Genomic DNA, 13,927 nt, shown 5'->3' with positions numbered 1-13,927 from the left:
TTAATTTTGTTGTAAAAATAATTAATTATGAAAAAATCAACTAAATATTTAGTAAAATTTATAAATTTATTTTTAAAAGTGCTGTAAATTTTAAAATTAGTCTTATATATTTAGTAAATCTTAATGCTAAACTATTATAAGAATACAAATAACTAAAAGAGACATAATATTAATCAAAATTTACTTGTAGATTTATATATATATGGATTCGTGTGTGCGTGTGATTTTTTATTTATTGTGTATATGTAATAAATGGTAACTAAAAAAATATTTATATGTTATCAATTTTATTTCTTATATTTTGTTGTCTCATAATAGATGATAATAGTAATAATCTCTTTAAATTTAATGATTTTATTTCCTAATTGAATGAAGATAAGTTTGCGTTTCTATAGTATATGTGGGGATTTATATAAAAAAAATTGAAGTATAAAATTTATTTTTAAAATAAGATTTTGAAATGTTACTCATTTCCTTTTTTTTTTTTTTTCCTAAATCTATTCTAGAATAGGTTGATTTTGACAAATATAATTTCATTTTTTCAAAGTGATCGCGGGTTGAGAGTTCAAAACATGTTTGGTTGATTCCTCCTCAGTGGCCGTATTATAAGCTAAACTCTGATGGTGCCAGGAAGAGATCCGGTTTGGCAGGAGCAAGTGGTTTGATTAGAGATGCTACTAGTAGATGGCATGGTAGTTTTTGCATGAATATTGGTAGTTGCTCTGTAAGAATTGCAGAGTTTTGGGATTTGTACCAGGCTCTGGTCTTGGCTTGGCAAGTGGGTATAAGATTGTTTGGTGGTTGAGATTGATAGCCGTTGTGTTACTCAGTGCTTAATAAGAAAAGCTTTAATGCTACCTTGCCCTTCGTCAATGATATTCTTGGTCTTCTTTCCCATAATTGGCAGGCGGCTGAGCACCATATTTATTGTGAAGCTAATTTTGTGGCGGACTTCATCGCTAGTCATGCCCTTACTCTCCCTCTTGGCCTTCATCATTTTATTACCCGTCTCCCGGATATCAAGACTTGATTAGATAATGATTTGTTTAGGGACTATATTTCCTCGTGTTGTTAAACCTTAATTTTCGCAGAGGTTCTTTATTTAACCAACAAAGAAAAAAACAAATACCAAAGTTAATTTTTAATTTTTTAAAATCATTTTTAAGCCTACTAAAAACAATTCTAAATGAGTCCTAAGTCAAAGATACGAGCTCAGCGGAATGCCAAAGTCATAATAAACTTAATTACAGTATGACGTCTAATTATACTCACCATTTTATATTTTAAATATTAAATTATAAGTATCCTATCTGTATGAATTAATACCTGCGCTACAACAAATTTCATTTCACAAAAAATCTAAGTAATTCGTGTATAAAGCACCTCACATGGCTAGCTAGCATCGCAAAGGTAGCTTAGTGGTCAAGTACAATAATCTCTTCTAATAATTCATTAAAAATTTAAATTTATTAATTGAACAATTAATAATATATTTTAGTGCCACGTTCCATGCCTTAAAATTGATGTCACTGTATACGTCATGCACATTATCCTGAAACTAATAAATTGTAAATATAGGCCACCTTTCTTGGAAAATTGTCTCTGATCAATACTCTTTGTTATATATTTTCTGATCAACAAACAAAAATTGAAGTTTTTTTTTTTTTTTGAGTTATTGAAAAAAACAAATACTTGCAATAAAAGCTGTTTGGGAGGGATACTGTTTGGGACAAATGCGTCGAAGGGACCAGGAATGACGAGCAGACATCTGATGGCGGAGTTCTGCGCACCGGTGTTTTCCGTTAAAGCCTGGCGCGTGGAAGAACAGGAGCAGAAACATCCTGCTCGTCCACGATGTTGTCGTCCGCGAGGCCAATTCCTATAAAAGGCATGAGGCCATTCCGGCTAGAGACCGAGAGGCGAGGAGACCCGGTCGACGGCAGTTGGCAAGACGCGCTCTCCAGCACGAGAACCTAGGCACAACAGCCACGCTTTCCCCAGAACCGCGACGTAACACGCAAGATCTCACGGAGTCATGACAGCCACACTTTCCCCAGAACCGTGGCGTAACACGCAAGGTCTCACAGAGCCGTGGCAGCCACGCTTTCCCCTGAACCGTGGCGTAACACGCTAGATCCCATGTTTTGCCCATAACGCAGCAGTTGGAGTCCCATACCGTCTCAAAAAGAGCGGAAGACTGAGATTCAGAGGAAGCCTATAAAAAGGTAGCCAACGAAGGTAAAAGGGTTAGCATTTTTAAGATAAAAGAGAAAACCACAAAAAAGCCATAAGACCTGTGGCAAGCGTTCCCCGAACCTTCATATCTGACTTGAGCGTCGGAGGGTTTGCGCCGGGAGAACAACCGGCGTACTCTGACTTGTCTGTGTGTGCAGGGACATCCGGAGAAGAAGCATTACTAGGAGACCTCCTGGTCGTGGTAGAGTTGATCGAGCAGGGATCCTGGTCGTAGAACGAGGAGAACCGGAATCTCGCATCAACATTTTGGCGCCGTCTGTGGGGATCCAGAGCAAAAAGCTTCTGTCGGTAGCAAGAAGAGGGGTGGAGTAAGCGAAAGTCAATGGAGATAGGAGGAAGTAGCGCACAAGGGGGTGACATAAGGCTTAACGATTCCGTGACGCTGAGGGAGGTGATCAGCGAAGCACGGGAAAAAGTCATGTTCGACCGGATGGAGCGAATGGAAAAGCAGATGGAAACCTTGACAACCATCCTGCATGAGCTGCGGAACGAGCGAAGGGTAACCCAAGAGGGAAGGGTGAGAGGCGGTGGAGCGGCACCAGGTACCGATAGTGCGGAGAGAAGTCGAACCGCTGGGAGATTTGGCGGTGAGAGAGGTAACGTACCTCTGCGGGGAGAATTTCATAGAGAAAGAGAGCAGTCCCCGGTAAGACAGACTTGTGACGGGGGCGACGGGGTGGTGAACGCAGAGGAAACAGAACTGAGGCAACACTTACATGATGCAGAGCGAGAGCGGGATCAAGCTGCAGCGCGCGACCCTGGTCGCGCAGGACAGCTGGAGGAGGAAGTGCGAAGGCTAGCGCAAATAATTGATGACATGCAAGGGAGGAACAGAGCCCCTGGTTGGAGGATAATGCTGGACGGGGAATCATGAGACGCGAGCCGCCCGCAGCGAGGGTGATAGCTGGGGGCCCAACGTTGGCTGGAGATTCGAACAGATCGAGAAAAAATTATGCCAGATACGCCATGACCAGTAAAGAGATACTCTTCAACACCCCAGCAGCCAAACGAGCAAGGGTCAGGCAAGTGCCAATCATGTGGACGGATGAGGATGAGGAAGGGATTCTATACCCCCACGAGGACGCTTTAGTCATCAAGGCCACGATCGCTAGCAAGAAGTTTGACCGGATACTGGTTGATACGGGGAGCTCAGTTGATGTGCTATTTAAATCAACTTTGGAAGAGATGGGAATAGCCGACCGGAAGTTGGAATACACCAACACCTCCTTGAAGGGGTTCGGAGGAGGGAAGCTGGTCCCTCTGGGCGTGGTCGAACTGCCTATCACAATCGGGAGCCCCCCGACAGAAAGAACAATGATACTGGACTTCGTCGTAGTGGACGAGGAAGGTCCTTACCAGATGATCCTAGGTCGGCCATTTTTAAGGATGAGCAAAGCGGTGCTGTCCAACCATTATCTGTCTCTAAAGTACCGGGTGAATGGGGTAGTCGGAGTGGTACGAGGAGACCAGAGGATCGCAAGAAGCTGCTACTCCTCGGCAGCAAGGGAGGCGATGCAGATAACATCCCTCGATACCCGAGTGGAAAACAAGACTGGCAGACAAGAACCCGTAGAGGATCTGGAAACAGTAAGCATGGGACCGGAGAACCCGGGAAAGACGATCAGAATCGGGTCGAGACTTGAGGGAGAGCAAAAGCAGGAGTTGGTGAAATGCTTACAGGCTCATGCCGACGTGTTTGCCTGGACACATGAGGACATGCCAGGGATTGACCCAGAGGTAGCATGTCATAGGCTGGCAATAAAGAAAGGTGCTCGGGCAGTAAGGCAGAAGAGGAGGTGCTTCAACCAGGAGAGGTATGAGGCTGTAAGTGATGAGGTGGAGAAGCTTCTGAGAGCAGGGTTCATTCGGGAAGTTAATTACCCAGAGTGGATATCGAACGTGGTGTTGGTAAAGAAGGCGAACGGCAAGTGGAGGATGTGTGTGGATTTCACAGACCTCAATAAGGCGTGCCCAAAAGACAGCTTCCCTTTACCAAAGATCGATCAGCTAGTAGATTCAACGGCTGGACATGGTCTGCTTAGCTTCATGGACGCATTCTCGGGATACAACCAGATCCCCATGTACGAGCCGGATGAGGAGAGCACGGCTTTCATCACTAACCAAGGTCTGTTCTGTTACAGGGTGATGCCATTCGGTCTCAAGAATGCTGGGGCCACCTATCAAAGGCTGGTGAATAAAGTCTTTAAGCCCTTGATCGGGAAAACCATGGAGGTGTACGTGGACGACATGATCACCAAGTCCAAAGTCCCGAAGGAACATGTCAGACATCTCGAGGAGACGTTCGAGCTTTTGAGGAAGTATAAGATGAAGCTCAACCCGGAGAAGTGTGCTTTCGGGGTCGAGTCCGGGAAATTCCTGGGATTCATGGTGAGCCATAGGGGGATTGAAGCAAATCCCGAGAAGATCCAGGCGATTGTGCAAATGACGTCTCCTCGACACCTGAAGGAGATGCAGAGCCTCACGGGGAGGTTGGCGGCGTTGAGCAGATTCATATCCAAGGCTACAGATAAGTGTCAGTCATTCTTTCAAGTGATAAGGAGGGGAAAGAAAACGGAATGGACCCCAGAATGCGAGGAAGCCTTCCGGAACTTGAAGCATTACTTGCAGCAAGCTCCGCTACTGTCCACACCGAGGGATGGGGACAAGTTGAATCTGTATTTGGCGGTATCTGATCGGGCCGCCAGTTCCGTTCTGGTGAGAGAGGAAGAAGGAATTCAGTATCCGATATACTACACCAGCAAGGCCCTGCTCGACGCTGAGACCAGATACCCAACGATGGAGAAATGGGCACTGGCCCTTGTGGTTGCTGCTCGGAAGTTGAGGCCGTACTTTCAAGCATTCCCGGTCTCGGTAATCACCAACCAGCCATTGCGTCAAATTCTGCACAAGCCGGATGCCTCTGGTCGGCTCGTCAAATGGGCTGTAGAACTGAGCGAATTCGACTTAGACTATAAACCCCGCGCGGCGATAAAGGCCCAGGCAATGGCCGATTTCGTAGCTGAGTTCGCGGAGCCTGAAGTATGCTTGGATCAGCAAGATGCAGATATAGGCAACGACGAAACTCAAGTATGGCAGATATCTGTGGATGGGTCATCAGGAGAGCGGGGTTCAGGAGCAGGGATTGTCCTGGAAGGCCCAGAGGGGGAGGAGATCTCTTATGCTGTAAAGTTGGAATTTGCAGCCACAAATAACCAGGCAGAATATGAAGCCTTGATAGCAGGGCTGGAATTGGCTAGGGCCGTGAAAGCGGACAGAGTTAAGATCAGAACCGATTCCCAGCTGGTTGCGAATCATGTCAGTGAAAGATTCCAACCAAGAGAGGAGAAGATGGAACGGTACCTAAGGATAGTCAGGCAGATGATGGGGAAGTTCGAAGCAGTGGAGGTGATACAAATCCCCAGGGAGCAGAATAGTCGAGCAGACATTTTGGCTAGGATGGCAGCCGTCGCCGACCCAAAAATGCCAAAGTCGGTCCCCCTAGAAGTAAAGTCTCGCCCGAGTATCGAGCAAAATTTGGGGGTGTTGCGGATAGAACAAAAAAGCTCGTGGAGGGACCCGATAGTTTCGTACCTTAGAGACGGGGTCTTACCACCAGATAAGCTACGGGCTCGGAAGATTAGAGCTCAGGCCTCGAGATACACGATGATCGATGGGGTACTGTATCGACGAGGATATACATTACCGTTCCTTCGGTGTTTGGACGATGACGACGCGGATTACGTGCTGAGGGAAGTGCATGAAGGAATTTGCGGAAATCATTCTGGCGGGAGGTCCCTGGCCCACAAGGTCTTAAGGCAGGGATATTTCTGGCCGACGATGCACCAGGATGCGCAAAGGAAGACCAGGAGCTGTGCAAGCTGCCAGAGTTTTGCAAATTTTTCTAACCAACCACCAGAGAAGCTCACCTCCATGGCCTCCCCTTGGCCATTCGCTCAATGGGGAATTGATCTGATCGGCCCATTGCCAAAGGGACGAGGAGCAGCAACACATGCGATAGTCGCTATAGATTACTTCACGAAGTGGATAGAGGTAGAAGCCCTTAGCAGGATCACAGAGAAGAAAACAACAGACTTCGTGTGGAGAAACCTGGTCTGTCGATACGGGATCCCATATGCCTTGGTAACGGATAATGGCAGGCAGTTCGATAATCACAGCTTCAGGGATTTCTGCCAGAACCTCGGGATAGAGCTGAAGTATTGCTCGCCTGCTCACCCCCAATCGAATGGACAAGTAGAAGCAGCCAACAAGACAGTCAAGAGGCTTCTGAAAACCAGGCTCGGAGCAAAAAAGGGTGCGTGGGTTGACGAGCTGTCAGGTGTGCTATGGGCATACAGAACAACCCACAAAACCGCAACGGGGGAGACACCGTTCGCTTTGGCTTTCGGACATGAAGCGGTCGTGCCGGCTGAGGTAGGAACGACCACACACCGGACAGATCATTTCAATGAGCAGGAGAACGACGAGCAGATATGTTTGAATCTTGATCTGCTAATGGAGAGGAGGGAACAAGCAGCCGAGCGATCAGTCACTTACCAACAGAGGGTTGCTCGGTATTATAACCAGAAGGTGAACATACGGCAATTCAGGGTCGGAGACTGGGTACTGAGAAGAGTGAATCAGAGCACCAAAGATTCGACTCAAGGAGTGCTGGGACCGAATTGGGAAGGGCCATATAGAGTCAAGCAGATAGCGGGGCCCGGAGCTTACAAGCTGGTTCGCGCGGACGGCCACGAAGTGAAACGCCCATGGAACGCAGCACACCTCCGAAAATACTTCCAGTAAGACTTGCTCACATTTTAAAGCAATTTCTGCTCATGCTGTCTATCTTTTATTTTTATGTCTTATGTCCGAACAATTTCATGTAAGTCAAATCCTGCCATTAATGTAACGTCGACGAATTTATTTCGCTTGAAACCGAAAAAAAAAAAAAAAAAAAAATCCTAAGGCATGCAAAGGCTCGCCAAGTCTCAGAGCCTGTCTTATGGCGAGACAGAAGCCAAGCATGCCAGGATCTGCTCGGCCACGAGAAGGCAGCAGAATCCAAATCGTTTGAAGAAAATCCTAAGGCATGCAAAGGCTCGCCAAGTCTCAGAGCCTGTCTTATGGCGAGACAGAAGCCAAGCATGCCAGGATCTGCTCGGCCACGAGAAGGCAGCAGAATCCAAATCGTTTGAAGAAAATCCAAAGGCATGCAAAGGCTCGCCAAGTCTCAGAGCCTGTCTTAGGCGAGACAGAAGCCAAGCATGCCAGGATCTGCTCGGCCACGAGAAGGCAGCAGAATTCAAATCGTTTGAAGAAAATCGTAAGGCATGCAAAGGCTCGCCAAGTCTCAGAGCCTGTCTTATGGCGAGACAGAAGCCAAGCATGCCAGGATCTGCTCGGCCACGAGAAGGCAGCAGAATCCAAATCGTTTGAAGAAAATCCTAAGGCGTGCAAAGGCTCGCCAAGTCTCAGAGCCTGTCTTATGGCGAGACAGAAGCCAAGCATGCCAGGATCTGCTCGGCCACGAGAAGGCAGCAGAATCCAAATCGTTTGAAGAAAATCCTAAGGCATGCAAAGGCTCGCCAAGTCTCAGAGCCTGTCTTATGGCGAGACAAAAGCCAAGCATGCCAGGATCTGCTCGGCCACGAGAAGGCAGCAGAATCCAAATCGTTTGAAGAAAATCCTAAGGCATGCGAAGGCTCGACAAAGTCTCAAAGCCTGTCTTAGGGCCAGACAAAAGCCCAGCATGCAAGGATCTGCTCGTTCGCGAGAAGGCGAGCAGGCTCCAAAGCATTTGGAAAGTTTCCTACGGCACGCAAAGGCCTCACCAAGTCTCAAAGCCTGTCTTACGGCGAGACAGAAGCGATCAGCGTTTCAGACGAAAATTAATTCATGAGTACGACACGAGATAGTAATCAACAACATTTTTATTAATGGCTAACAGAGGGGAAAAATTTCATAAACGTTGTTCATTACAATACAAGAAGAAATATATCAAAAAGATGGTGGGTCAGTGAGCCGAGCAGCATCGGTTGGCTGGACCTCCTCGGGTGCGGGAGGGGTATCACCAGTTGCGTCCGGGGGGGTGCTCGCCTCGCCAACATCAGCAGGGACTGCACGAGGAGGAGAGTTACCCTCCTCAATCACGATCGGCTCTAACCCCTCGGCATCTTCCTTGGCCGCCTCCTCGTCCATATGTTGAGCAACACCAGCTGCAAGGTCATCCATCTTCAGATCAGGGTGTTGCTTCCCGAGGACGGCCATGATACAACGATACGAATGCCGAAGTCCCTGGTCGTACTGGTTGTCGGCCTCCCTCTCCAAGTTCTCTACATGAGCTCGGTGGGAATCGCGGAGAGATTCGAGCTGAGCCTCATACATAGCCCTCTGCCCTTGGAGATCCTCCTTAACCTTGGTCAGCTCCTCCTCGAGTGTAATGGCTTTTGCTTGAGCAAGGGACTCTTGCTCTATCAGCTTGAGGTTCTCAACGTTTAGCTCCCCCGCCTTTTTCTCGGCAACGTCAGCTCTGGTCGTCGCCGATTGAATGTCCTCCTTCATCTTCCTGTCGTAACGGCCAACCTTGGCCTTATAGTAGGTGGCCATGCAGCTGAGATGGAAAGCACTGTACTGCATGGCTCCCACCAGCTCGCCCAGGGTACAACCGTCAAAGCCCTCCAGGTCCTTCTTGCTCACGAGTTTAGACAACTCATTGAGATAGGGAACCAAGTGTTCTGGTCGGCTGTCGGGTAAGCGGGACCGAGGCACAACAGGTGGAGAAGAGGAAGCAGGATCAGTGGCCGCTCTACTGGATTCCCCGACTCTAGCAGAGGCAGGAGGGAGAGCCTGCAAGGGAGGAACCTGCTGCACGATGTTCTTTCGCTTCGCAGCGGGAGCATCTTTGTCCTGGTCCCTATCGGTTGTTGGAGGCCGAGAGCGTTTCCTGGTCAGAGCTCCAATCACTGCGTCCTCCATCTTATGGCCAGGAAGTATCAACCGAGACTCGAGGAAGTTGTATGTAGATAGCAGTTCTCGGCTCGAGCAGGAATTGGCCAATACAGCCTCGACCCGTTTAAGCAGACCAGGTCGGAGCGGGAAGTGAACACCCCAGGAAACTACAGCACAAACAGACACTTGGTTAGAGACAAACCAATACAGCAGGAACAATTATGGATACAAGACATCTAAAGCGAGCAGGCAACCTGGGACCGTGAAACGGGGTGGGACGCGACAATCCTTCCCGTCTATTTGTGCAACTTGACCCCAGGGACCCCCAGCAAAAAAGAATTTCCTCTTCCAAGTCCCACCACCACCAGTTGGAAGATCAGTTATGGGTTTCCTGCTCTTGGTACCAGATTGGAAGTAGTACCAGCCGGCATCTTTAGGGCTGCTCTTCAGCTGGTACAGATGCTTCACCTCATCAACCGTGGGCTCGCTTTGGCAACATCTGTCCCACAATATGAACAGACCAGAGAGCACTCTCCACCCGTTGGGGTTCAGCTGACCAGGAGCCAGATTTAGCCCGTTAAGTATCCGGGCAAAGTAAGGCTGCAAGGGACACCTCAGCCCATACTTAAAGCTCTCCAGATACAGGGTAACGTGTCCCCTGGGAGGCCGGCTAGGTGTATCCTTTTTTCCTGGGATCCTAAGAGGTATCTCACCAGGAATACTATACCTAAGTCGGAGGTCATTGAGCTCGTCAAACGTGGTCGTACACGACATGTAGTCAATGGCATAATCACGCGACAAGGCTCTACCCCCTACTGTACCCCGTTCTTCTGGTCGTGATGCTCCTGATGGGGACGCCTCACTAGAATCATCCCCTTGACCCTCACTCAAAGTGTTCTCCGATCCAGAAGACCCTTCTTCATCGCTACTGTCGCTCGAGGAGGTTGTTTGGGGAGACATCCTCCTAGCGCTAGTACCAACACTAGACCTAATGGGCTCTAAGGGGATCCCGGGATCAAAAGCAAAATCAGCGGGCAGACTAGGCAAAAAACCTAGTTCGTCGTCACCAACCTCAACGACCTTCTCCTTACCCTTCGACATATCCTAAGTTCTAACCAAAACACCACCGCCAACTACAACCTCAAGCAAAGCAGAGAGAAAGGAGATTACCTACAACTAACCGATACCGAAAAAAAAAAAAAAATAGAAAAAATACCTGAAGCAGGGACTCGGTCAGAGAGAGACAGGGATGACAGCTTTGGCGCCGAGGTTCATTCGCCGGAGAGACAAGAATGGAGAAAATGACGAGTTCGTGTTTGAAGATTTTGGGTTTCCTTACTGAGAAGCAAACTCTTGGGCTGCCAGCATTTAATGACGCATATTCCGAGAATCCCGTAACCGTCGGTTTGAAATTCAAATGGAGGGGGGGATTTCTGCCACGTCACCTCGTCCGCAATTAAATGCGACATGACTCCTGGCAGCCTTTTCCAAACCCACGCGAGCGAGTACTATCGAGTTTCTACTGCTGGTCCACTACATTACCCAACACCAGAAACTGGGGGACCGGTGTTTGGGAGGGATACTGTTTGGGACAAATGCGTCGAAGGGACCAGGAATGACGAGCAGACATCTGATGGCGGAGTTCTGCGCACCGGTGTTTTCCGTTAAAGCCTGGCGCGTGGAAGAACAGGAGCAGAAACATCCTGCTCGTCCACGATGTTGTCGTCCGCGAGGCCAATTCCTATAAAAGGCATGAGGCCATTCCGGCTAGAGACCGAGAGGCGAGGAGACCCGGTCGACGGCAGTTGGCAAGACGCGCTCTCCAGCACGAGAACCTAGGCACAACAGCCACGCTTTCCCCAGAACCGCGACGTAACACGCAAGATCTCACGGAGTCATGACAGCCACACTTTCCCCAGAACCGTGGCGTAACACGCAAGGTCTCACAGAGCCGTGGCAGCCACGCTTTCCCCTGAACCGTGGCGTAACACGCTAGATCCCATGTTTTGCCCATAACGCAGCAGTTGGAGTCCCATACCGTCTCGAAAAGAGCGGAAGACTGAGATTCAGAGGAAGCCTATAAAAAGGTAGCCAACGAAGGTAAAAGGGTTAGCATTTTTAAGATAAAAGAGAAAACCACAAAAAAGCCATAAGACCTGTGGCAAGCGTTCCCCGAACCTTCATATCTGACTTGAGCGTCGGAGGGTTTGCGCCGGGAGAACAACCGGCGTACTCTGACTTGTCTGTGTGTGCAGGGACATCCGGAGAAGAAGCATTACTAGGAGACCTCCTGGTCGTGGTAGAGTTGATCGAGCAGGGATCCTGGTCGTAGAACGAGGAGAACCGGAATCTCGCATCAACAAAAGCCATATGAATCATATTGTTGGACGAAATTGGTGGATTTTTCTTTACGAAGTAGGGTCAAATGTGGAACCGAAATTTTGTAATTCTTACAAATACATTATTACCTTAAATAGCATTATTTTTCATTTTATTATATTGAATATGGTTTTTCTCCAATCATTACAACGAACTATATATGAAAATCTGTATATGATCTTAATATTTTGATGCCCAAAAGGAAAAAAAATTCAAAAATAAAAAATTATATGCAAAGTAATCAATGAACCACAATCCCATATTGTTAAGGTGCGCAAATCAAAAGATGCTTTTGTCCATACATGGTCAACTCTGTAATAGTTTATAATTCATTCTCTTACATTTATTTATTTATATATAATCCCTTCTCCGTTTAATTTCTTCTCAACATAACCTTCCTAACATGGCCACTCGCATGGCACTGGACTCCCCAGCCAGCCCCCTAAACCCAAATCAAACTCACTGGGCCGCCCTTATCCGACCGCCGGGCAACCGGAGGCTCCTCCTAAGGCGGCGTAAACCACCCGTGATTCGGCTCGGGGGCAAAAAGCCGCGGCGGGGGATCTTCCTAGTGAGGATTCTAAGGAGAATTAGGCTAAGGTGCCTAAAGCTGCATTATGCATGCATGCTGAGGAAGCTTAAGAAATATTATACCCAGCTGGTGAAGGATATTAGGGATGCAAGTGCAACTTTAGAGAGCTTCCAACAAAGGCTCTTCATGGAAACAACTTTTGGTGTCCCCGTTGTAAGTGTTTCTTCTTTATCTAGCTTCCTTTCTGTGGATCGGCCTGCGCCTAGATCCTCTATGTTCATGTAAAAGCTTTTAATAATTAATTGTTTCTTTTTCTCTTATAATAATTAAATGTAACATTTTATGTTACATTTTATTTCTCAAGATTTATGTAAAAAAGTGAAACAAATTGTACAATGTAATTTCAGCTAGTGGTGTGAACCTTTTGTTTTGTTTTACATTTTTTTTTTTTTTTTTTGGTTTTGATTGTTAAATATTTGAAAATATAGATTCTTTACAAGGCTGTTCTAATATTTTATGCTCTTTTTTTTTTGTTTTTATAAGCATGGATAAATACAAAAGAATTAGGTGAAATGTGCAGTTGGGATGAGATTAATTGTTTTTGTGAAATAGAAGTTAGCAGGTCATATTCATGCATGATTCATATATTAAACTAGTTTTATTTAAAAATCAGTGAGTGCCAAACAAAATTAAAATATTTGTGAAATTCCAAAAGTGATTTTGTTTGGGTTCATCATGTGACACATAGTAAGTGTCTTAATGATAATGTTAACAAAGGTTGCCCATCATGTTATGATTTTGTTATCTAGGAATTGAAAATCGTGCTAATAACTCCAATTTTGGATGCCTGTGCCCTGTGGGTGTGGGCTTCACAGTCACATCAATGATGTAACTTGTAAGACACCAATAGCTGGCTGATATTAATATACGTACCCTATTAATAATTAGGATTAAATTAATTTTTTAAATGAATATAATTAAGTTTCAGTAAACAATTATGAATTACTCGGGCTAAGCATGGCTCTTACTTATCTATTAACGAAGATTGTAGAACATTAACGTATTATACACTTATATTGGGCCCAAAATAGGCTCGAAATTATATTTTGCTGTTAAAAAAAAGGAAAAAGATAACGTTACTAAAATCAAATTAGATTTGTTTAATAATATTTGGATAACTTCGAATTATATTTTTTTTAATTTATCTTTATTCAGAAGGGTATTATGTATATTCCACTCGACGAAAATAAGATACTAAAAAAGTTTATCAACATTTTAATGGATTTTTTTTTTCCCGGTTTGCTACCTATTAAAAAGATGATATTTTCCTCATCCCGTATTGGTACATTTTTCAAAATATTCGAAGACCCCTTGTCCTTCCGAATATTCTGTTAATTAGTCAAATTTTTGCATTATTTAACGGTTTTATGAATCATTTGTAGATATTCGGGCCGAATGACTCGGCCCAGTCCGAATCCTCATTGTTATGATGCCTTTCAAAAATAAAATAAAAATGGCGATGAAATCACAATCCAACCATTTCAAAAAATTAGTAAGTTATAAAACTATTTAAAGGGATGTCTTATAATTAATTTTTTAATTTTATTATAGATAGGGTCATTCTATGATGCATAATTAAAATCACGCCATTAATACCGTAATTAAACATTAATTATATAAATGTAACATAACACATGTAAATGTAACATAAAACTTGTAAATCAGCATTAAATATAAATTATGTACATGGAACATGAGAGTTGTAAGTAAAAGATAAAATAAGTAAATTAATATAGCAATGGAAATTTGGTA

General features: G+C 45.7%; 2 protein-coding genes across 2 annotated transcripts; one reads left to right on the top strand and one right to left on the bottom strand.

The window, feature by feature from the left end:
* Nucleotides 1–3,291: 3,291 nt before the first annotated feature.
* LOC112096786 lies at nucleotides 3,292–7,059 on the top strand. The gene is made up of 4 exons (XM_024180492.1): nucleotides 3,292–3,625; nucleotides 4,211–4,971; nucleotides 5,095–6,306; nucleotides 6,568–7,059. The coding sequence occupies exons 1-4, from the start codon at nucleotides 3,292–3,294 to the stop codon at nucleotides 7,057–7,059; spliced, it is 2,799 nt and encodes a 932-aa protein (XP_024036260.1).
* Nucleotides 7,060–8,248: 1,189 nt separating this feature from the next.
* Nucleotides 8,249–11,075, bottom strand: LOC112096797. Its single transcript, XM_024180624.1, has 2 exons — nucleotides 10,421–11,075; nucleotides 8,249–9,371 (listed from the first exon to the last, which is right to left on the bottom strand). Exon 2 carries the CDS (start codon nucleotides 9,229–9,231, stop codon nucleotides 8,254–8,256), a length of 978 nt encoding a protein of 325 aa, XP_024036392.1. The 5' UTR covers nucleotides 9,232–9,371; nucleotides 10,421–11,075; the 3' UTR covers nucleotides 8,249–8,253.
* Between the last annotated feature and the right edge of the window lie 2,852 nt (nucleotides 11,076–13,927).

This window comes from Citrus clementina, unplaced genomic scaffold (assembly GCF_000493195.1).
Source record: "Citrus clementina cultivar Clemenules unplaced genomic scaffold, Citrus_clementina_v1.0 scaffold_7, whole genome shotgun sequence".
Taxonomy (NCBI): Eukaryota; Viridiplantae; Streptophyta; class Magnoliopsida; order Sapindales; family Rutaceae; genus Citrus; species Citrus x clementina.
Note: the sequence above shows the minus strand (reverse complement) of the source record. Positions and strands in the feature narration are given on the sequence as shown.

Coding starts and splice junctions, on each gene's coding strand:
- LOC112096786 (XM_024180492.1), top strand. CDS start 3,292: ATGTGGACGGATGAGGATGAGGAAGGGATTCTATACCCCCACGAGGAC. Junction 3,626..4,210: donor TCCTTACCAGATGATCCTAG/GTCGGCCATTTT, acceptor TGGATTTCACAG/ACCTCAATAAGGCGTGCCCA. Junction 6,307..6,567: donor ACTTCACGAAGTGGATAGAG/GTAGAAGCCCTT, acceptor GGAGCAAAAAAG/GGTGCGTGGGTTGACGAGCT.
- LOC112096797 (XM_024180624.1), bottom strand. CDS start 9,231: ATGGAGGACGCAGTGATTGGAGCTCTGACCAGGAAACGCTCTCGGCCT.